This window comes from Varanus komodoensis, unplaced genomic scaffold (genome assembly GCF_004798865.1).
Source record: "Varanus komodoensis strain SLA01 unplaced genomic scaffold, ASM479886v1 scaffold52, whole genome shotgun sequence".
Lineage (NCBI taxonomy): Eukaryota > Metazoa > Chordata > Lepidosauria > Squamata > Varanidae > Varanus > Varanus komodoensis.
In genome coordinates this window covers 4409593-4434258 of record NW_025336114.1, presented here as the reverse complement: position 1 = coordinate 4434258, position 24666 = coordinate 4409593, and the positions used below count along the sequence as shown (strand labels likewise).

The 24666-nt window shown below is 38.9% G+C and overlaps 1 protein-coding gene across 6 annotated transcripts; it reads left to right on the top strand.

The window, feature by feature from the left end:
- The first annotated feature begins 946 nt into the window (after window positions 1-946).
- On the top strand, window positions 947-23672 carry KLHL12 (kelch like family member 12). Of its 6 annotated transcripts, none has more exons than XM_044447577.1 (13): window positions 947-1037; window positions 4866-5105; window positions 5791-5892; window positions 9319-9472; window positions 11052-11269; window positions 11425-11574; window positions 12988-13102; window positions 14158-14264; window positions 15492-15687; window positions 17766-17924; window positions 18949-19047; window positions 20663-20849; window positions 21926-23672. In XM_044447577.1, the coding sequence occupies exons 2-13, from the start codon at window positions 4923-4925 to the stop codon at window positions 22050-22052; spliced, it is 1797 nt and encodes a 598-aa protein (XP_044303512.1). In that variant the 5' UTR covers window positions 947-1037; window positions 4866-4922; the 3' UTR covers window positions 22053-23672. The 6 variants fall into 6 exon arrangements, with proteins under 6 accessions (XP_044303512.1, XP_044303515.1, XP_044303509.1 ...); XM_044447574.1 differs by lacking the exon at window positions 947-1037 and adding an exon at window positions 1044-1201; XM_044447575.1 differs by lacking the exon at window positions 947-1037 and adding an exon at window positions 1242-1477.
- Window positions 23673-24666: the final 994 nt, after the last annotated feature.

Genomic DNA, 24666 nt, shown 5'->3' with positions numbered 1-24666 from the left:
TAGGACTAATTGCCAGCCTAGGGTTAGGGTTAGAAAAACTGAGCTTTTTCTAGGCTGGCAATTAGCTCTAATCCTAAAATGGGGTGAAATACACCTTCCGCATTAGGTATTTCCAAAATGTCCAATTATTGAAGCTATTTCTGCACAGCTCACTCCTTAGGTCCTTCCTCAGAACTGTAAAGGCCTTCTGTCATTCCCGGGAAGCATCATTTTTCTAATGCTAACTCTAGCCTGGGCCTTAGCCCCAACCCTCTAAATTTGCTTAAATGCACCTGCTGCAATAAGGGATTTTCAGACTGTCCACTTCCGGGAGATATTTCTGTGTAGCTCAATCTTCCTGACTTCCTGAACACCATACAGCCCTTTTTATTATCCTTCGAAGCTTTGTTTTTCTAACCCAAACCCTAGGCTGGCAATTGGCAGGCAATTCTCTCTTAGCCTTGAATTGTTCAGGGAGAGACTGTATCACTGTTGCTTGGTACCAAGAAAAAAGTAGCATTCAAGGTCAACAGGAAAAAATCTCACTCAGTGCATTCTACCACTTTATTGAATTTAGTTTAATCCTTGGACAAAGGGATCCTTGAGCAAAAAAAAAAAAAAAAGCTTCCTCAGTACGAAGAGAATGTTAAATCCCTCTGTACGTTAATATGATAAGAAAAACAGGACACAAAATGTTCCGTTTCCAAGCAAAGCAAAATCAAATAATCCGAAGAAACAAAAGAAAACTGAAAGAAGGAATGTGTCTACTCTATATGCGTAAATCTATGACTGGAACAGGAGCGTCGAATACCGACAAGTCTCCCGCGCGTTGCTCAGCAACCAAGGCAGTGCAGAACCATCGAATACTTGTCTTGAGCCTCCCCGTCGGCCTGCAGCGCTTTTTACCTATGGATTTAGCTAAGAAATGGTTTTCTGAAGTCTAGGCCTCGGCGTCTCTCGTGACGTCATCGACGTGCGCCCGATGCAAAAGAGGAAGGAGAGTGGGCCTGAGGAGCCGGGAGTCTCTCCCCTTACGGGGAGGGTACGGCAGCGGCCCGGTGAGTTTGAGCAGAGAAACTGGCTGCAGACCAGATATGTGGCTCCACCTGTCACTTTTCATGTGCGGCTGAGCAGAAAATAAGAGTTCTTGAGCTGCCCCTTCGGTCCCTCCCTCTCGCTGTTTGCATCTAGGTGTCGACTGGCCCCGGGGAGGAGCCTGGAGGTAAAGCCGTAAGAAATGGGACTGGGGAGTTCCTCTTCATTGCTCGCCTCTCTCAAGATGCTGAAACTTATCCTTTTTAAGGGGTCGGAACCACAGTGACAGCTCCCATTTAGTGCTACATAGTTAAAACTATAGCTTCCCTATCTTGAAGAATAAAGGTTTTGCGTTACCGTGGGTGTGAGTGGCCAAATTGGCAATGTTATTAGGCTGGTGGTTCTTTCTACTCGCAGACACAGGCGATGATGTGCTATCTCGTGGGACTCCTCGCCCGAACTTGTATGTGTATATGCATAATGTGTATCTCTGTATCATGTTTAGAGAGTACTCCAAGGCTGTAGTTCTTATGAGTAAAGTAGCTCCTTTGGAGAGTTCACCTCTGAAAAAATATGTTTATTCCCACATTGTAGCTAGCCTGCATGAAGTATGGACACCCATTAGTCAACACAACCAGTTGCATCCGTGAGGAAGGCTAGTTCTGAAATAGATTTGTTTGCTTGCATATTTCAGGACAAATGTAGCATAGGAAATATCTAAGATGTTGTGTTACACATGCAAAATAGTGCAGCCAGGTTGCTGATGGGGACTGGGCATTACTCTCACATAACCCCAGTCCTCTACCAGCTTCACTGGCTCCCCATCGAAGTTCGAGCTCAGTTCAAGGTGCTGGTTATCACCTAGAAAGCCCTTAACGGCTTGGGACCTGGATACCTAAAGGAATGCCTGCTTCCATATTTGCCCTCCCATCCCCTGAGATTGGCAGCAGAGGCCCTTCTCCGGGAACCCTCTGTGAAAGACATTAGGAGACTAGGTACCCAGAGGAGGGCTTTCTCTGTGGTGGTGCCCCACCTATGGAATGCGTTTCCCAGAGAGGTCCACCTGGCGCCGTCGTTGTTTGTTTTTGGCACCAGGCCAAGACCTTTTTATTTAAACTATCTTAACAACTTTTAATATTATCTATTGGTTTTAAATTTACAGCCAGGGTGAATCTGGATTTTATGTGTACTATTTATATGGTTTGTTTGTTTATTGTATGGAAGCTGTCCTGAGGCTTATGCGAATGGGATGGTATACAAAAACTCCAAGTAAATAAATAAATGCAGACAGGTGTAATTTGCTATACATTACAAGCCAGTTACAGCTGGCTTTTTAGAGGTGGATAGTGGGGAGTAATTTGGGAGTCAAGTCACAGTACTTTCAGAAAAATACAGTTATTAGGATGCTAGGGGAGGGGGAGTTGTGATGGTTTGCTGTTGTTAATGTGCTGTCGTCTCCACCTTATGGTGACTCTGTGAGTTTTTGGTGGCTTACTTGCTTTAAATGATGTTTAAAATTTGTAGTGCTGACATGAGCTCATAAACTGCTTATTTATAAATGCTTCTGTTCTGCAACCATATGATTTGCTCCCAAACTCTTTGTAAACAATAAGGTCCATCTGTTTCAGCACAGATTGTTGTTGTTGTTAGTTGCGAAGTCAAGTCCAACCCATTGTGACCTCATGGGCAACATTCCTCCACCATTCCCCGGGGTCCACTTAAGTTCACACCCACTGCTTCAGTGACTCCATCTAGCCACCTCATTCTCTACCATCCCCTTCTTTTGCCGTCAGTTGTTCCCAGCATCAGGCTCTTCTCCAGGGAATCCTTCCTTCTCATTAGGTGGCCAAAGCATTTGAGTTTCATCTTCAGTATCTGGCCTTCTAAAGAGCAGTCAGGGTTGATCTTCTCTAGGACTGACTGGTTCGATCTCCTTGCAGTTCAAGGGACTCGCAGGAGTCTCCTCCAGCACCACAATTCAAAGGCCTCAATTCTTTGGCACTCAGTCTCCCTTACGGTCCAGCTTTCACAGTTATACATTGCAGCTGGGAAAACAAGATAACTAAGAGGGCTGGCCTAAATCTGATATGTTGGAAATTGTAAATGAAGAATGTGCGGTAATGAGAAGAGGAATAACATTATACTACTAAATACTGAGTCAATTTACAATATGTTCCCTTTCTTTGGAGTAAGCATAATCACACTCAGGGAGTTATGCATAGGATCTGGCTGTTAAATATCTACTGTAGTATTTTAATAATAGTTTATATGTTTGGTTTATAAGAACTAAGCTAGAGTCCTCAGTGATAGAAAAAAACTGTGTTGCTGGCCAGTGGGCAGCAAGTTCACATTTCTGGAGCTTTGTGCTTTTCATTCTAGAAGTACCCGATAAAAGATTCATCAACTTGCTCTGGCTCCAGGTTGATGCCCATTTTGAATGCAACTCATCTCTTGTTTTGTGTATTTAAGTAGAATTAAGTAGAATAAGTAAGCCTTTCTTCATACAATTGTATATAGATGTAAAGACTTGATTGTAAATATGATTGGATGGTTTGAGGTGGAGAAATGTTTTCTTCTCCCATCTTCCAAATTTGATTTGCAAAATAGTGGCTAAAAGTTTGGGCTATATGTAATTAAGTTCCTAGTTCAAATTTGGCTACAGCAAAACAGTAACAGGCAGGGTAATCCTATTGTGAAATAATTTCCAAAGCTTCAGCTTCAGTCTTGGGAAAGTAAGACCTGCAGATCTTTTGCCAGAGACAAGGAAGGGAAATCCAAGATTAGGTCTCCCTTTCCAAGGTTGGAACAGTCTTCAGTCTCAGAAAAGATAAACATCTCTAGAACTCTCAGGAGCCAAAGAACTGTAAACCACCCAGAGAGCTTTAGATATGGGGTGGTATAGAAATGCAATTAATAATAATAAACTAAGTCTTAGTCTGAGTTCTCCTGAGTTTTCCAACTGTTAAATATCACTTCTCAAGTGATATTTTCCCTACTTACCCTTTTCCCTGCTTCCTAAAAAGTTCATCTGTTCTTCTAATCTATTTTAGAAGTATGTTTGTTACTATTACAGTGTCTGAGTTCAGTTGAATTAATTGATATCAAGGAGAATTAAATAAAGTAGAAATGTTTAGCTAATGTTAGCTGCACTGAGGATAACGTTCATTTCTTTATTTTTCTGGTCGAACAATGTTTCACCTCTTTCATGCCTTAACCTTGCACCAAATTTTCCCTTTACTATCTTAAATTGTGTCCTTGTAGCATTTTGATGTTTTACAATTCACTTTTCACATATCTGATAGTAGATAAATGTGAAGTAATATGTTCAGAGAGTTCTCTATTAAACTTTCCCCAATGTATAACTTTGCTATGTTCAATAGTTCTGGTAATTGGAATGCAGCTGAGTAGAACAGGTCATAAGCCTGACTAAGACAATTGGAAAAGAGATAACATGGGCTTCAAATCAACTGCCCCCTCGCACAATGTGCAGTGGATGGCTGTGATGAAAAGAGCCTTCTATGTAGTGGCTCCCCATCTGTGGTATGCTTTCCCATGGCAACTTGCCTAATGTTAAATTCAGCTGCCATTTTAAGATCTTCCTTACCCAGTATGTATTTAACCTGCTGTTCTGCTTGTTAACTTTTACTGCTTGTGCTTTGTTGTACGTACTGTTTTTGGTTTTTTATTGTTATAGACTGCCCTAAGGTCACCTGCCAAGTAAGCAGTATATAAATTTAAGAAATAAATGAAGAAGTAGGGAAACTAAGCTCCTCTTTTTCTACCTTTTTATGTTTGTCAAACTTGGCTATATGTTCATTACAGGCCATAAGTGAAGCACATTCTCTTCACAGGTTACACATACTCTGAGCCTGCTGTCTCAACATTCTCGTTTGCTGAAGTAACTCACTATGGCTCCTAAGGATATAATGACTAACTCTCATGCCAAGTCCATTCTTAATGCAATGAATTCTCTGCGAAAAAGTAACACACTTTGTGATGTGACCCTACGTGTGGAGCAGAAAGACTTTCCAGCCCATCGCATTGTGTTAGCTGCTTGCAGTGACTATTTCTGTGCTATGTTCACCAGTGAGGTAGGCAAAATACACAATACTTTTTATTCATGCAACTAACAAAGTCCATTGTAATGCAGCTTTAACAGTGCAAACATGACAGTAAGGCTTGCAGTCCTAGATTCACTGAACTCATTGGGGCTTGCTTCTGAGTAGAGATGTCTAAGATTGCACAGCTCCACTGCAATTCTGTCCTACTTGCTTAGGAGTAAATCCATAGAACTTGTTTATGCCAAAATACGCATGGGATTCAGCTCTAAAAATGCATATAAAATTATTTATATATAAAAATGAAAGCTGCTAAATAGTGAAGTGGACTATTTGAAGAAACATATGAACAGATTATTGGGACAAAAATTAGTATTAGCTGTAGTCTTATACAAGTTCATACAAGCTGCCTAGCATTGTGTTGCAGATTGCACTGTAGCCTTGATTCACATTCTGAATCCTTACATTTTAAGTTATTATGTCACCTCCAAGTCTTTAAGATAAGTTTAGCAAAAATGTGAACAAGACATTAAATGTAATGGTAATTGTCTGTTCCAATGTTTTATTCTTTGATTAATTTTCAGCACATATGTTGACGACTGTAGAACTCTAATAGGAAACAGGCTTGGCAACTGATTTTTTACAGGGACAGCAACATTGGCTCTGCCCAGTGTTATTACCACATAAATTCACTACCCCATAAACTTTTCATCCTTAGCCTTCTCTCTCCTGTGTGAATGGAAATAGAAGCTTTGGCAAAGGCTTCCATTTAGGTACCCCAGCATCCGACTTCTGTCCATGTCTTGGCTTGCTTGCAGTGGTAAGTAGCCTAGTTGCATAAGAGGGAGCTTTCACAATTCTTCCCTTTTGTACATTGCCGTATCTTCTTTTTGTAACAATCAGTTTTACACATAATACAGTCAATTAAATACATTCTACACATTATTGCCCCGCTGGGTATTTAGGGTGCAAACCTTAGGCACCTTCTGAGAGGCCATAGGATATTGTGTATTTCCAGATCTAAGGTCAGAGAAAGTGCACCAATGTCAAGGCTAGGAATTAGGGCTCTGCCCTCACCCCCAAGCCAACTTGGAAAGAACTATGCTGGCTGGTCTCTGAGATTAAGGAAGTGAATTTGGCAACAGAGAAAGGGGGCATTTCAGGGAGTGTGGACTGGAGAGCCCAGGATGCAAGCTATCTTGATACCTCTTCTTCCATTCCTCTCCAAAACACTTCAATTGGATGGGCAAAAAAGCCCATGTAGTAAAAATCCTGGACAGGAAAATAGGAATTCTAAATGGTTCAGGAGCTGCACCACTTCTCCCACTCTGTACTGAATAACCCGAAGCCTCTAAGTTTGGTGCTTATGGGCATCACCATAGAAATGTTTTCTTAGTCTCAACTGACGATACTTAATTTGAATCAGAGACTTCCTCCCTTATGTTCATACTCACAACCCTGAGACCTTTGGAAAAGAGCATTGATGAAAAATAGTATACTGTATAAGAAGACAAAATTATTAAACTACCTGGTATGGCTGGAAAAAAGTACAGTCACATACTTCTGAATGTTTTTGAGTTTTATTAAGATTAGCTTTTCAGTTAGCTCACTTTTTATAATTATTTAACAATTTATAAGAGTGAATTTTTAACAATCAGCTGGTTGCCCATTGTGTATACTATCTTCAGGTGACCAGAGAAGCTTTTCAAATGTTGGTGACTTTTTAAATTAGTATTTGATTACTGTTACCTGCATGACCTAATGCAGGTAGATCATGGATTAGCAAGTCAGTACATGTTTTTGTTCAAGGGGAAATTCAAACCTAGAATAGGAATGCTAAAAGACAGCAGGGGGATACACTGTCTGACCAGAAGAGAATAAAGAGAAAGTGGAAACAATATACAGAATTATACATATAAGATGAAAACATATCAACTTCCTTCAAAAAAGAATCCTATGAGGAAGAGTCTGAAATATTCGAAAGCAACGTCAAAGTCAAACCTTCTCTAAAAACACTTGATGGGATGCCAGTAGAACTAGATAGGAGTAGATAGGATAACTATATAACTATTCCAAGCTGCAGAGACCAAATTGATCCAAATCCTAACAATATGCCAGCAAATATGGAAAACAATACTCCACAGACTGGAAACTCTCAATATACACTCCAGTCTTCAAGAAAGGAGATACAAAAAAGTATAGCAACCACAGGACCTTGGCACTAATTTCCCATGCAAGTGATGTTCAAGTATTGCACCAAAAAATACTAGCCTATATCAAGCAAGAAATGCACGACTTTCAAGCTGGATTCTAAAAAAGGAAGAGGCACTTAAGATCATTTTGCAAATATACACTGGCTACTGAAGCACACCAAAGAATTTCAGAAGATGATCAGTCTGTGCTCTGTAGACTACAGTGAAATCTTTGTGTGGATCACAAGAAGCTCTGTGCTTCAGCACTGGATTGTCCTGATGCATAACCTGTATCGTGGATAAGAAGGTAGTGCTAGGACAGCTTATAGGTGTATTTTATCTCCCTATGTGTTCAGTTTGTATGCAGAACACATAAAGCTGGATTAGAATCAGAGGAAGAAGGAATGAAAATTGGTAGAACACCTTCAGTCAGTTAAGATATATAGTTTATAGCATATTACTGGCAGAAAGCAGTGATAAATTGAAATGACTGAAAGAAGAAAGTGCAAAAGCAGGGCTGCAGCTGAATACTAAGTCAAGAATCATGACTACAGAAGAATTAGAAAACTTTTTTTATCAACAATGGAAAAAATCAAAATTGTGAAATATTTTGCCTACCTTAAATCAGTCATCAGTTCAAATGGTGATCTCAACCAAGAAATGAGACGACTAGGGCTTAGAAGGGCAGCAGTGAAGGGACTAGAAAAAATAATCAAGTAAGGATGTTTCACTGGAGACCAAGGCCAAGATAATCTGTTCTATTGTATTGCTGATCACTGTGTATGAGTGTGAAGGCTGGACAGTGAAGAAAGCTGAGAGGAAGAAAATTGATTCATTCAAAACTCAGTGCTGGAGGAGAGTTTTGTGATTATCCTGAATTGACAGAAAGATGAATAAGTGATTCCTAAAACAAAACAAATGAGAACTTTCCCTTTGCATCCCTAGAAGCAAAACTTTCAAAACTGAATCTGTCATACTTTGGACACATCATGAGAAGGCAAGACTTTCTGGAGAAGACAATCATGTGAGGGAAAGTTGAGGCTAGAAGAAGAAAAGAAAGACCATATGTGAGATGGATTGACTCCATAAAGAAAGCCACAGCCATGAATTTACAAGAGCTGAGCAGGGCTGTCATGGATAGTTCATCTTGGAGAGCATTCGTTCATAAAATTGCCATAAGTCAGAGATGACTTAATGGTACATAGCAACAACAAATGTATTTTTTGGACTAGTAACTTACTTGCAATGCTGTATTTTTATTATTTCAAGCCTGAATTTAGAATGAAAATGACTTTCATGTGGTTTGGAAATGAAACAGAGATTACTCTTAATTGGTTACAGTGAATAAATGTTTGTCTCCCAGTACATTTTAAAACATGTCATCTAGATTTCCCTCTGATCTTGCAAACTATACTTTTATGGTTATTGCAAGAAAATTTGGTAGGTATCATATTTTCCATTTGTTGAAATATGCTTCCTAACTCTTCCCAATTGTCTAAAATTATTTATTATATTTATAGATCACCTCATAACATAACATTCTTTAGTAATGCAATTTTATAGCCCCTGGACAGCATTGAACAAACCATAGTATTTTTTGGAGTTACAGCTCTTGAAAACAGCACCACTCTTGGCACACTCAGAGCGCCTCCCTTCATCATTTTGAATCTGTTGTGGAAAGAACTGCTCTGGCTGCTTCTCCAAGTTTCAGGAAGAAGAGAGGAGACTGGTACCACCAACATACAACTTATCAAGGGCGAACCTCAGTCTCCTTCCTTCCCTGACCAAAGCAGCACAGTTTAATGTCCAAAATCTTCTGCAGAGGTGATCCTCTACTTTGTGTTCCTCCCACCTGCACAGGATGCCCTGTAATCATCTGAGTTCAGAAGCTTATAGCCATTCCTATTAAATTGCACCCTAGGAAACTTCAATAAGCAGCTTACACTTTTAAGTTTTCCATATTTGACTTCAGAGCCCATTAAAAATTATTAATCTTTAAAGGTCAGTATTTAATATATAACCAAAGCATTGCTTTTCTCATTTGTAATTTGCAGCTTTCAGAGAAAGATAAACCTTATGTGGATATCCAAGGGCTAACAGCCTCAACTATGGAAATATTGCTGGATTTTGTATACACAGAAACTGTTCATGTGACAGTGGAAAATGTTCAAGAGTTGCTTCCAGCAGCCTGTCTGCTTCAGCTGAAAGGTAATGGCAACATTTTGTAGATCAGGGATGGAGATCTTGTGGAGTTCTTGAGCCATGTTGCTCATTTTCTGTATTTTACTGAACATTAAGCACAAAAGAGGCTTTATAGCATAGCGATGGAATATTAGACTAGCTGTTGCCAATACAAACCTTTACCTAAAGCAGAGATGAACAAAAACATTTTCAACTGAGTGAGTTCCAAAACACAGGTGAGAATATGCAGGAGCTTCATATGAAAGAAGGCATTCCTAAGTACACCAGAACTACAGTTCAGTTAACAAAATAAATATAAGACAGTGTAAAATATAAGGAGGCTTCCTTTAAAATAGGGTGCACAACCTTTACAGCCCTTTAACTCACAACTTGCTGGGTTGCATTCCATGTGCAAGTCATTTCTGCTTTGCAGAAGCAGTGTCCTGTTTCTCTAATGAAAGGTGGCTGTGTGTTGTGCCAACTCAGGCATTATGGATTACTCTTGGGTTAAACGACCAAAATTAACCTAGGATCTAATTGTACGTTAACTTTGAGTTGTTTAACTCGCAAACAACCTACTGATTGTGTTTGAATATGCAGCCTCCAGTTGGAAGTTGCTCTGTGCTGTCTGAATGTGAAGACTATGGCCTGGTTTGACTGTAATGACAACCTATTCTTTGAAAAATGAATGGGTTGTCACATATGAGTAGATGTGCTGCCTAAAACCTTCCTGCTTCTTCTGCTTTAAAACATAACTCATGATTGGCTTTTACACAGGCTATACATTATGCCTGCAAACTCCAGTTATCGCATGGTTTGTTGTGGGACTAGCCCAGCAGTTAGAGCTCATGTGTCCTGCTGTGTAACTTAAAAAGGAGTTGATTGTAGGCTGTATGCAAAAAATGAGTGTGCTACTTTTTTGCAACACCCAATCTTTTTTTCTTTTTTAAAGAATGAGTTGTCATCACATGAGAACAGGGCCTATCTGTTCACTGTGAGTTGAATAACCCACAGTTACCTTAACAACTAATTGTATGTTAACTCAGAGTAAACACATTGTTTCCTGGTTCAGATGTCATGGAACAACTTCTGATTGAGCCAGTTCAAAGTTGTATATTTAAAATGACACAGCAAATGTTTGCCACAGCAAATTGTGGATAGGTTAAGCCATGGCTTGCCACTGTTATGTGCAAACTGGGTTGTTTACACATCACACCACAAACTACATTCAGACCTATTGGAAACTGATTGTGTAAAGCAGCAGCGTGCAGTGCAACATTGTGGTTAATTTATTTATATTTTGCTACTACTATGTGCATGTTTGGTCATACTTTTTCCAGCCCTGCTTTGCACAGCTTTTAAAATATTTTTTAAATGTTTTACTAATCTTACACAGTTTCTTTAATTCAGTACCTACAAAATTCAATACTGCTTCCAAGTAAAATGGAAGGCTAGGGAGATGAAAAGAATTGATATTTGTTAGATTGATTGATTTGTATTGTTCCATGGCTAATTTTCTTAAAAAAGAATGTGGTTCTTTGAAATATTTTTTCAGAGCAGTGGTTTGGCCATCTAAAGTCCAAATAATCAGCTCATTTTATTGTAGGAGTGAAGCAGGCTTGCTGTGAGTTCCTGGAAAGCCAGCTGGATCCATCAAACTGTTTGGGTATCCGAGATTTTGCTGAAACACATAATTGTGTTGACTTAATGCAGGCAGCTGAGGTCTTCAGCCAGAAACACTTCCCAGATGTAGTTCAACATGAAGAGTTTATACTGCTAAATCAAGAAGAAGTAGAAAAGTTAATCAAATGTGATGAAATTCAGGTAAAAGCTACTTTGTTGCTGTACAAACCAGTAAAGGAGATGCTACATGGTCCTTGCATGTAACATATTAGAACCCAACCAAAAAATAAACTAGTGAAATATTGGTTAGGAGTCTGTGAATTCCAGTTTGCCCTTCAACATGCCTTCTCTTATAGGTGGATTCTGAAGAGCCTGTCTTTGAGGCAGTTATTAATTGGGTAAAGCACTCAAAGAAAGAACGGGAAGCATCCCTGCCAGAGCTTCTGCAGTATGTGCGCATGCCACTCCTCACCCCGCGCTACATCACTGATGTCATAGACACTGAGGTAAATGCCAATTGCCTTATTAAGCAGTTTGTGGAGTTGGTCTAATTTAATACTATAACTGCTGTTTTATAAATTATGTACATGATTAGAACATGGGGAGATGTTTCTGGTTCTCTTCAGGAAAGAGTTGTCACTCACAATGTTGACATGTTTTGAGGAATAATTATAAAGCTATCTACTTCAACCTATTGTATATGAATCCATAAAAATATCCAAAGCCAATCAATTGAACATAGATCTTGACACTGTGAAATAAATGCCCTCATGAACCTAGCCACTCCTCATCTCCTACACCATTAAAATGCATATTAACACTGGAGCACAGCTATGAGTTCTGTGAATCCCAAATAAAGAAATGACAGTCCATTTTAGACACTACAGTACTAGATCATAAAGGATGATCTAGAAACTTTGGGAAGACTTCCGGACTGTACCACATTGGCTGTATTTTTATCTCATAAAAATACTTTCCATTTTTAGTTCTCATTTGTTTTAGCCATAGGTTTTTACTATGTCAAATTTAAATATAACAAAATAGCAGTATTAAAATAGATCATATGTCCAAATTTCAGTCTGCTACACAATTATTAAAATACTCTGCAGTTGTCATAGCAAAGTCATACCCTCCTTACTATAAAAGTTCTGCCTAGGTTTCTCAGGAAAAAAGGCAATAAAGTATTTTATCTTTATTTCTGGAAACTGTGAATGGAAGCACACACATGGAAAGGAACTTTTCCATTCATTTCTTTTTCACTTCCCAGAGCCTCTTGCATACACACACCCAAACGCGTATGTGGAGTTAGGTGACCCACCCAAATAGTTAGTGATGGAACACCTCTAGAGTACTGCTGAAAGAGGTAGAAATTGACCAAATCAGAGTAACAAATCAATATCCATAGTATAGCTTTAATTTCAGACTAATTAAGCTAAAATAAAACCCCCTTGAACCAATGTTAATGTTCATTCATGAAAGCTGCACTTGAGTTAGGTTTCTGTCAGAGGTGCCAGTAAGAGGTTTTTTCCCCATATAAGTGCATTATAGTGCTTAATTTTTGTAATATTTCTGAATTAATGCAGCCTTTCCTAATATGTGGTTAACTTGGTTTAGAGTTCACAATATAGGCATATATTAATGTAAAACATAAGATTTTATAAACTCCACAACTTATGTTAAGGAATGTTTCAGAATTTGTTCCACAATCAGTTTGGAACCTTTTATTTTCTGTATACCAATTTATCTTATAATTGCTAATGTTCAGAATTAGATACAATTTGAATACAGGTCAGAAGGTTTTATATTGCTTTTAGCAGCACTCTCTCAGATACAATTCTCAGTGTATTACTAATTGTAGGATTGTTTTGAGGAACTACAGAACCTGTATAAATTGTATAATGCTCATATGTCTTCCCCAGCCTTTTATTCGTTGTAGTTTGCAGTGCAGAGACCTTGTAGATGAAGCTAAGAAATTTCATCTAAGGCCTGAGCTTCGGAGCCAAATGCAAGGTCCAAGGACTAGAGCACGTTTGGGTAAGCAACAAAAGAATGCATATCAAAATGACTGGAAAATAGTAATGTTATATTCCTATATCTAATGTCTTGTTTTCCAGCATGCTCAAAATGTCTAACCCAGAAAAACATTTTCAGATTTCTAAAAATGCTGTATTAAGTATCTACTTATTTGTTTCAACAAGCTTTTCCAGAAAAGTATTTTTACAAATTATTCAGAAAGATTGATAAATAAAATAAAAATGTGTTCCTGCTATTCTTAGATGCCATAAATCTGAAAATTATTTGCAAATATTTAAATTCCTTGATGACACACTGATGGGAAAAACACAAAATATTTAGAAATGCTATATTCTCAGGATGTTCTAGAAGTGAGCAAAATTACTCACTTCTATTCAGAGAGAGCTGAAGATTTTATTGTACTAGCTAATGTGACTGATTAATAGTGTTAAGTTAAAAACAAAGGATTGATTGGTTTGCATTAAAATACATGAGATTTTAATATTGCTCTTCAGTTTTGCATTAAATTAGAACTGTTTTCTTATTATCATATTTACCTAGTCTTGAAGATGTCTGTACAGGTGTGCAGGGGGATGGGGAAGAAGAAATCTCAAAAAATGAAATGCAGTTGTTAATATAAGGTTAACTAGAAAAAAATGAAATGCAATGATACACTCCAATGCTTAGTTATGCTTGCTAATGTTCTGTTGAAATAAATAGGACTAGCATGCTTGCTGAATAGTTGCCTACAGGTTTTTAATTGAAGCAGTATAGGCTGATGAAATAATCAAGTCTCCTGTGTTGGAGGTTTTTAGGAACTTGAATAGTATGTCAGGAGGGTTTAAGCCTGGTGTGTTGCTCAGCTCTACCATTCCAGATCCGACCAGGCCAGACCATTCTAGACCATTTAAGGTTAAGGATAACATCAGCTGCTAATAAGAAAAGTAATGTACTCTGAGATACTGTTGTTCAATTTTAAGATCCATTTTTCGAAACAGAATGTACAAACTTGGCCTAAGAATGCTTTCTTTTTTTCCTGTTGGATTCTTACATTCTGGTGATCCATGTTCATTCAGGTGCCAATGAAGTTCTCTTAGTAATTGGGGGTTTTGGAAGTCAGCAGTCACCTATTGATGTGGTGGAGAAATATGACCCAAAGACACAGGAATGGAGTTTCCTACCGGTATGTAATTTTTTGCTTTGCCACATTTTTGCAACAACAGCGATAATATGCCACTTACACATTGTTAAAGTATATTTGGCAAGTCTGATTATGCACACTAATGAGCTAACTGCATGTTAATAACTAATGCAAATACCAGTGCCTCAGCACCTCTTTTTAAAAAGCAATGTTGCCAGGGGGAGAGCTTCACAAAGATGATTTGTTACACGTTTCCTTTGTGTAGGAAAAAGTATAAAGTCTGTACACCATTATTTGTGCACAGTAACCATATTTCTCTCGCTCTACCCATAAACCTCAGAGAAAGTGGGGTGGTGACTTCCCACTGTTTGAATGGGTGCCAGTCCATGTGTTAGATTTAGATTAATATTTTAGATTAATAATTGAAAGAATGAACTGCAACTTAGGAAATTCCCAGCTCAAATATCTACTCATTCATGAATTCACAGGTTGCCCCCCAAGTCTCCTAAATCCTCCCCCAAATCTAAAATATTGAAGTAGCACTAGTCTTGCAATATAGCACTGTTGGTAAACATGTGGTTCTCTAGATATTGATGAATTACAGCTTTTATCAGCCCTAGATGACAAACAATAGGAGTTGATGGGAGTTACAGTCCAACAACTTTTGGAGAGCCATGTATTCTCCACTACTGTCTTTTATCATAAAGATTGCTGAAAAAATATATGAGAAACAGTTTGAAGGTATTGTATCCATATGATACTTGCATAAGAAAAATATCTTATGTATAGCAGCTAGCAATGGTGAATCAGATGAAATTTCAACTTGCTCATATCCAGCACTCAAGCCAATGCTTTCTAAATCTATTAGCAAGCCATGTCCTTGTGTGTCAAAAACTGTTGGTTCTTATTCACGGCTTTCCATTGAGGGTTTTTTGTTTGTTTGTTTTATATAAGGGAACCAAAAATGTATGCTGCATGCTAAAGAAGGGAATCCATGAAATTGAAAATTTCTGTCCTAACTAAAATGGATTTATAGAAGTAATAAGCTTTGCTGCATGAGTCCACTTTGACTAGCAACACTTTATCTGCACTGATCATTTTTTCACATTTGTTTTCTCTCTCTTCCCCCCAACACTGCATGCACACACACCTGGCATATATAGAATCTATCTATAGACTCTGGCAGCACTAGGAAATTGCAAGTGCCAGTGTTACTTAGAAATATCAAAGGTTATCGATTGCTTTCTCTCTCTCTTTTAACATGTGTAGAGCATCAGCCGTAAAAGACGCTATGTTGCTACAGTTTCTTTGCACGATCGGATATATGTAATAGGTGGATACGATGGCCGTTCTCGTCTCAGCTCAGTAGAATGCTTGGATTACACATCTGATGAAGACAGCATCTGGTACTCTGTGGCTCCGATGAATGTTCGACGGGGCCTAGCAGGGGCCACTACTCTGGGAGGTAGTATTGATTAATTTACTGTCATCCTGCTATTGATGATACACATTAATGGTATAGGTCCAGTAAGATAAATTTCGAAAGAGTTAATGGCATCATTTTGGCCATGGTAAATTTATATTACTAAAATACCAATTTTAAATACTGTGATTTGTTTCAGTTGGTTAATTAACTACAAAAACTTGAATTTGTTGACTGGCCTAATATGGATGCATGAAACACTTATTTTTCTCTTCCTTCTGTGAAGACTTGGCAGAAGAGGGAGCCTGGAAAAAAGCTGTGCAAAGGCCTCAGGTTCTCACACACTCACAAATGCACATGCTCATGTCTGTCTTAGGGACTGCTAAGTAGATTTTGCTCCATTTGTAATGAGCAATTTCAGTAGATTTCATTTTTATCATCTGTATCAATGCTTAAGGTGAAAAAAAGTATTAGAATTAATATCATGCCCAGGAACACAAATATTTTGACCTTCATTCTCAATGATCCTAGCTCTAGTTCATTCATGATGTGAATTTATGTAGGTATTATATTCAGAAGCTATGTATGGGGTAGCTAGCAAATCTGCTGAAACCTGACTAATCTCTAAAATGAAGAAATGACTTGAGCAATTGATAAGATCATTCTGGGGTAACTTCCCTTACTTGTATGAACTCATTCATCTCTGGTTTTCTGAGGAGCTGGCTTTAAACAATGAAAAGCCAACTTTATTCCTGTGGAAAGCCCACAAACAGGATATGAAAGGAATAGATTTCTGCAGTGATGGTATTTACAAGACTCTTTGCAGATACAATTGTTCACATCCAGTCAGGCCTGAATTGGTGACAGAGACTTTAGATATACATTTTTACTGCTTGTTCTGTTATGATTACATCTCCATTTGTGTAGCCTGAGAATGTAGACAGAATGCTTGGAGGTAGGAGATCAGCCAATTGTGAACTTGATCCTTAGCCTTCCAATCATTGGACTGGTTGAATGATTGAGAATGTAGTTAATGCCTCTGAGTAAGAGTTGCTGTGTTTGAAGGAAGAAGTAGGAAAATCTTTAATGAACCAGGATTTTATCTTTGCATCTTTCTAGACCAATCTTATTTGTTCCATTCTTGGGCAAGGTACTCAGACATAGGGTAATAACCTGGCTTCAGAGAGTTTTGGATTGTACACATGATCTGGATCCATTTTAACCCTGTTTAGAACTGAAGCAGCTTTGCTGAATGATCTGTGCACATAACTAGATAAAGGGAGTGCCTCAGTGTGGAATATATGGACTCTTCAGTGATCATTGCTTCCTTATGAGCTATCTGACCATAGTTAGACTTCAGGGCTCAATTTTCCAGTAGTTCTGGATGTTTTGGAGAACAGATCTTAGGAATTGATGCTGGATAGCTTCTGCACAATAGAATGGCCTTTGGCTTATAGTACCCTGCATGGTTCTATTCTGAAACTGCTGGAGTGGGTCATCCAGAGAATTAGGGTTCAGTGTCATCAGTTTGTTGATGCTCAGTTCTCTTCTTTCCATCAGGTCACAAGGAGGCTTTGGTGGTCCTGAATAAGCATTTGAAGTTGATAAAAGACTGAATATGAATTAGCAAATTTAAATTTATAACAGGCAAGATAGAAGTACTCTAGGTCAGTAGAATGGTTGATCCAGAGATTCCATTTCAGTCTGTTGTAGTTAGATTTTCTCTCTTTCTGAAGAATCAGGTATGAAAGTACTCCTGGATCAGATGTTACTCTTAGATGCTCAGGTAGCAGTGCTTTCACACAACTCAGGTGGGTGTTCCAACTGTGCTCTGGGAAAAGAGCAGACCAAGGTATGGTCATGCATATCTTGGCTACATTTAGCAATTCTCTGTTCCACATCCCCATCATCAGAAGTATACCTTTGTACTGTGCCTTCTGTGCTTTTATTGGTTGGTTTTTAAAAATGATTTTTTATCTTTCTAATAATGTTAGGTTTCTTGGGTGCTTCAGAAATAGAGCAGAATGTCAAGAACTTAATATTTAATAAAGAGAATGCCAAATGTAGCCTTTGTTATTGAAATGTCTGACACCAGCTTATAACCGGATATTGTGTTTCAGACATGATCTATGTTTCTGGAGGTTTTGATGGAAGCCGGCGCCATACCAGTATGGAGAGATATGATCCAAACATTGATCAGTGGAGCATGTTGGGAGATATGCAGACAGCTCGAGAAGGAGCAGGACTGGTTGTTGCAAATAATATTATCTACTGTCTTGGTAGGTGATCTTAGTATCATGTAATTTATATGAACTAGTATTTTAACCATGTTTGGTAAAAAGACTATGCAAGGAAATTAAAATTAGGAGGTAATCTTGCAAATCTAATATTTTCAAGTATTATTTACCTTCATCCTGAGGCATACAATAAGTATGAACATGTTCTTCCCTAGAATGTCTCTAGATTCAGAATTCCAATATCTGAGAGTAATAACCCATATGTATGAAAGTAAAAATGGAGGAAAGATGGCAAATTTGGTAGGACAGAGCTCAGCAATTGCTTGATTGCACCAGTCCTTTTAGTTTTCATAGTACAGAGGGAACTTGGTTGCAGTTTAAGACATGCTGTCCTAAGCAAATTGTTGTTGTGAGCCGCCCCAAGGGGCGGCATAAAAATGTTTTAAATAAATAAATAAATAAGTGTTCATCAGCGCAGTAACATGTGGTTGAAGGCTAAAGATTGGAATAATTAAATTATATATGAATATTTGATATTACTTTTATGAAGTTAATTTTCACTGAACTTCTCAAGGAAAGTGAACTAAAATATTCAGACATTAGCAAGGTACTTAGAGCAACATTTACTGTCCTCGAAAATAGGAAGAAGAGCATGTGTCCTATGCTCATTGTAGTGTTCAGAATTTCACAATTTTTCCAGTGGAACATAATGTTTGTACTCATACATACAACATACCACTGGTGCCCCCAGTATTCCCAGATCTTTTTTACAGAGTTTTCTCATTCTTTTCAAGAAAATAGATTATCTGCAGGAAGCTGGGAACAGGCATTGTCCAATGGACAACGAGTCCATTGTCTACTTTTTAAAATACTGCATATAAGTACAGTTGTAAAAGTCAGTCCCTTTATCCCAGCTCCTTTGTGGCTCACAGCCCTTTTCGATTGCAGATTGTAAGATGTTTGGAGTGAGGGATCTTTCTTTATTATAAGTGTTGCTCATGTTTTGCCTCCAACATCTAAATAAAATTAAGAAACTCATTTTCTGGGTTCCTCTATGCATTTTCAGGTGGTTATGATGGTCTGAACATCTTAAATTCTGTGGAACGATATGATCCCCATACTGGACATTGGACAAATGTCACTCCAATGGCCACCAAACGTTCAGGTGAGATTTCTGATCCTGGGTAGGAAGCTGTGGAATGAAATGTAAGCACCTGTTTCCTAATACATCTTGATTAGCATTAATCATAGCAGAGTAGCAACAGGTCTGTTATTGATACCCTGAACACCATTTTGGTGGAAAAAGAGGATATAAATTTTATATATTGAAGAAATCAGTCATAAGTAGCACTAATGGCTGTTTAATAGAGAACAACTGTTTAGCCAAACAACGGCCGCCGATCCGTGGCCCGTGCCGGCCAGTTCGCAGCTGCCGCTGGCCAGTCCGCAGCCCATGCTGGCCTATCTGTGGCCTGTGCTGGCACAGCGCTTAGATAAATCGAAGAAAAGTTTCTGAAGAAAACCAAACATTTAATGATACTTGGGTAGATTCATTTGCTTTTACTGCTGACAAACTTATGGGGTTTGCCATTTAATGCATGGAGCCCTTTAACACTAACTTTCACTCTTCTGTTCTCCTATTCAAAATATATGAAAGGAGTCCTACTAGATTATAATGTAAGATTAAAAATACCAGTTTTTAGTGACTGAACAAGAGCTGCAGCTAAATCATAATGAAGATATACATAGTATTAAGATAAAATGGCTTCCCATTGAAGTCCGGGCCCAATTCAAGGTGTTGGTGATGACCTGTTAACGGCTTGGGTCCTGGCTACCTGAAGGAGCGCTTATGTCCATATATGCCTGCCCGCCCCCTGAGATCTGCGGGAGAGGCCCTTCTCCAGGAACCCTCCGTGAAGGAAATTAGGAGGGTGGGTACTCGGAGGAGGCTTTCTCTGTGGTGGCGCCCAATCTATGGAATGCGCTCCCCAGAGAGGTCCGCCTGGTGCCATCGTTACTTGTTTTTCGGCGCCAGGCGAAGACCTTTTTGGTCAAACGTCATTTTAACTGTTAATATTATTTATTTATTTTATTCTTCGGCCAGGGCGACTTATTTTATATTGTTAACTTGTTTTATATTTTTATTGTATAATGTTTTAATTGATATGTTTGTGAGCCGCCCCGAGGCTTTGGCGAATGGAGCGGCATAGACATTTTCTAAATAAATAAATAAAATAAATAATAGTTAATATTATTTATTCATTTTATTCTTTGGCCAGGGCGACTTAATTTATATTGTTAATTTATATTGTTTTATTGAATTTTATTTATTTATGGTTTGTGAGCCGCCCCGAGGCTTCGGCAAATGGGGCGGCATAGAAGTCACATACATACATACATACATACATACATACATAAATAAAGTTATAATAATAAATAAATAAATAAATAAATAACTATAAATATAAATGCGCGCAGTGTTATCTTCATTTTAGATGTCAAAAGGGTTTTGCGGCTCCAGTGTTTTCTTTTGTGTGGGAAACAGGTCCAAATGCCTCTTTGAGTGTTAAAGGTCCCCTGGTTTAGGGGATAGTTTGTGCTAACTTTTAACAGACAACATTGCTAACCTATGGATACTAAAAAGGTAGGCATCATGATAACTGCACACAACTTAGTATGTGTTTACAGACAGCAAGAGGGATGATCTCTTTTATTTCCGTGTATGCCTAATTGTAGGAAGCTTTCCTGTGGATATCACATTTCATTGTTTCTTTTCCTAGGAGCTGGAGTAGCCTTGCTTAATGATCATATTTATGTGGTTGGAGGGTTTGATGGAACAGCACATCTCTCCTCTGTGGAAGCATATAACATTCGTACAGATTCTTGGACTACAGTGACCAGCATGACAACACCCCGCTGTTACGTAGGCGCAACTGTGCTGAGGGGAAGACTTTATGCCATAGCAGGGTAAGCAGCCAGGCCTCCTCTACTCAAAAAGATATGCCCTAGACATATCTGAAACTTCCTTTACCTTATGGCTCTACAAGCATGTTAATCTGTCCCTTTTTAAACTGTGCCCCTTCTACCCTCCCCATATACAGTTTGTTGGAGGTTTGGGTAAACATAAGAGCATAGGAAGCTGTCTTATACTGAGATAGACCACTGGTCCATCTAGCCCAGTGTGGTTGACAGTAATGGGCAGCAGCTCTCAGAGGTTTCAGGCAGGAATGTTTCCAGCCCTACATGGAGCTGCCATGGATTGACCCCACAACCTTTTGCATGCAAAGTTTGTGCTCTGTCCACAGATCTACAAAACTGGCTCATTGTTATTTTATCTAGCTTCTTCAAACTGATCTCTGATTTGCTATTGGCTAAGCCTCCGTCCAGTTTGGCATGTGCCCTGAAGACACGTCACACATACCCTGTACATCTATACTCGTACAGTCAGACTGCCTGCAAGTTTCTCTCTCTCAGTTCATCAGCTCAGAACTGCAGCTCCAAACCCTAATGAAGTAAGGGAAAAGAGCTGCAGAGAACATTTTTATTCATGCAGTTATTTCAGTTTCCACTCAGTCCTGGGCTTAATGATTCCACAGCTCCTTTGCTGCTGTTGTTTTTAATTTGTACACTGAGCTGTATATTCAAAAACAAAAGTGTATTTTGTGAAGTACAGCTCCAGTATTTTTACCTATATGGCATATCAAATGTGGGCAACAGCATACCAAACACATAATTATATGAAAATATTTATCAACATGTACAATATAGACTCCACTTTGTCCATGACTCCAGATTTTCTATAAAAAATGTAATGTAGAGATTGTTCCATAGCGGTAGCATGAGCAAGGATGAACATGGTAAAGTTTGCCTCATACTGATCTCTTTAAAACAAAAACAAAAAAGCAAACGCTCTAGTTTCAATTGACTTGGAGATGGTTTTGCCTCCCCTCACAAACTACCATAATTTCTTAACTGATTTAATAATCCCTCCTACCTCCAAGAGTTTCAATATATTTTCATCTGTAACCTTCTGTCACACACAGGTATGATGGGAACTCACTCCTGAGCAGCATTGAGTGCTATGATCCTATCATTGACAACTGGGAAGTGGTGACATCACTGGGGACCCAACGTTGTGATGCTGGTGTTTGTGTCCTGCGGGAGAAGTGACTTTAGGGAAGGACCTGGTGAGAGCACTTCCATGGGACAGAGAAGCTATAGGATAAAGCACTGGCTGACTTGGAGTTCTTGATCTTGTAGCTGTGGATGCAGAGACCACTGCTGTCTGGCCTGTGTTCCACACCCTCAGGCTCATCTTCAAAGCGAGTGATTCCAGTTTCAGAACAAAACCAGGCAAGGCACTTTGAACTGAAAATGGAGAAATTACATATTTACATATGCTGCCCTTGTAAAAATGTCAAAGCAGCAAGGCCGACTGAATATCTGAGGTTAAGTAGCTCATCTTGGTCCTCTCCAAAGCATCAGCATACATGCATTGTGAACATAGGCCCAAGGCTTGGTTTGTGCCTGATCATTTCCATGCACCAAATATGCTGCCACATGGACACAGTGAACATTGTGTGGGCACAGCATGCTTTCTGGATGATTTTTCAGGCGCTGCACACACTTGCACATGATGCTGGGAAGAAAAGCCAGACATAGTCTGATTGTAACTGGACTCATTGTGGTGGTATAAGGAATCTGACCTCCACCTTAATAAGTGAAGAGGGAGAAATGAAGACTATTGCCTACTGCACTAATTAGTCTGTATGTTGGGAGAATGACAGGCAGGCAGGAAGAGACCATTACATCTTATGCTTTCTGCCAGAGGATGGATGCCTATATTTCCTGGAGAGGCTGTGTTCCAGTACTTGTGAATAAAAACCTGGTTGTAGTTTACATCTTTTTTTCTAAAGTAGAGATTCTTAGTGTTAGCAGAGTCATAAATAATAAGTCTTAAATGTGTTCTTGGGTGTCTGAGCATAATGGATATGTGCAAACATATGCTTTTTAAAAGGGTACATCAGCCCAAGCTATTTTTCAGTGGTTGGATGCGCACTTTAAATATTCTTACAAGTCAGAGCACCTCTTAACTTACGCTGGCCATCTCAAGAGTCTGCAGATAAATGTTGAATTCTGATAGTATGCAGTCTTGGATGTCCCACATGAGCAGTGCCAACATAAGTTCTTGCATACTTCACAATCTGATTTAAGACTTCCTCTTGTGTTCCTGCTTTAGCACTGAAACACCGAAGTTAGGAGCATGAAAAGTTATGTACCCTAAGGAGCATACAAAAGTTGTCAACTTGTAGTCTGTTGAATCTCCAGATCAGTTTACAGCAGGGATTTTGGGTGATCATTAATGTGAACTGGAATGCTTAAGGCATCTCTACAGTGACATTTATAAGGCATCTCTGTAGTGATACCCCTTTCTGTCTGCCTAGATACTACTCCTCTGGTGTTTAATGCAGCAAAGATAAACTGCATTGCAGAAATGGACACATGAGCCTGTGGATAATGCAGCTCCATTCCTCAATTATGTACCTGAACTTTCAGCATGATCCTGGGCAATCTCCCATGACCTACTGAGCCTCTTCCTGTGTTGCCCAATCAGGAACCAAGGGGTGAATGTATTTATTTTCTTGGGTGCTGTTGACTCTTTGCTTTGGGGAAGTGGTAGCATGGGATAACAATGCACTTTCAAGCAACACTGAGTTTATAAATTCTGTCCTGTCGCACCCATGTTTGTGATTCATTTCTTATGTATTTTTAATAAAAGTATCTCTGGTACATGTGAACATTTTGTCTTTCCAAAGGGGGTTATATTTGTACTGTTATACTCCAGGCCATTTTTAAAAGCCAAGCACAGTGTTGATCCTAAGCACTCTTCAGAGCTCCTTAATGGCCTATAATGCTTCTAGCTGGAGTTTTCAGATAAATCAGTTACTGACAAAAACTGAAAAGCACCCAGTTTAGGTTGAATCATCCATAGGAGATGAAAAGAAAACTGTTTCTGATTGCCTAGTTGGGGACTGGGAGAACATAGGCCGCAAACATATGATGAAACATGGGCAGTCAAAAAGACCTAAGAGTATTTGCAGAAAACATACTAGAAACATCTGGGGAAGGATAGCAGATTTCTGAGCTAATGCTGGAAGCCAATGAGCCTAAATAATAGTATTGGAATGCCTTTTTTTCAAGGAAAACCTTGATACTGTGAACATTATAGAAACCTGGTAGAATAGAGAGAACTTGAGAGCTAAGATCATCTCCAGATAGAGGGGCCAGGGAGGATATACTAGAGGTATTTCTCTGTATGTCAAAAAGGCATTGTATCAACCAGACTAGAAAACCTAAAAAGGGCAGATTTCTTCACAGAAGGACTCTGGATGACCATATCAGGCTGCAGAAGTAAGCTACTGCTAGGAACATGGTGTGTCCTCCAGACCTGAATACAGGCAGGCATCTAAACAAGGAAGTGTCCTAACATGTCCTTCAAGACCAGTAGCACAAAGGGACTGCTAAACAGGTCAAGCCAGATCATGTCCCGAAACAAATACCTAGACTTAGGGACTGAAGCTGGTCAACCCTGTGTGAACAGAATGCTGAACTTTGATCTAACACAGTATGTCTTTTTCACATTCTTAAAGAGTCTTGAACTTGCCTGTTGCAGCTTGTTTCTTGGAGGCAATGATATATGACTGTTAGGATACAGTATCTATTCTAAGTAAACATGAGAACTCTTGTCACATTGACAATTTAAAAAATTGCTTAAATGGCCAGC

Coding starts and splice junctions, on each gene's coding strand:
- KLHL12 (XM_044447577.1), top strand. CDS start 4,923: ATGGCTCCTAAGGATATAATGACTAACTCTCATGCCAAGTCCATTCTT. Junction 5,893..9,318: donor GTCTTGGCTTGCTTGCAGTG/GTAAGTAGCCTA, acceptor TGTAATTTGCAG/CTTTCAGAGAAAGATAAACC. Junction 17,925..18,948: donor TAATATTATCTACTGTCTTG/GTAGGTGATCTT, acceptor ATGCATTTTCAG/GTGGTTATGATGGTCTGAAC.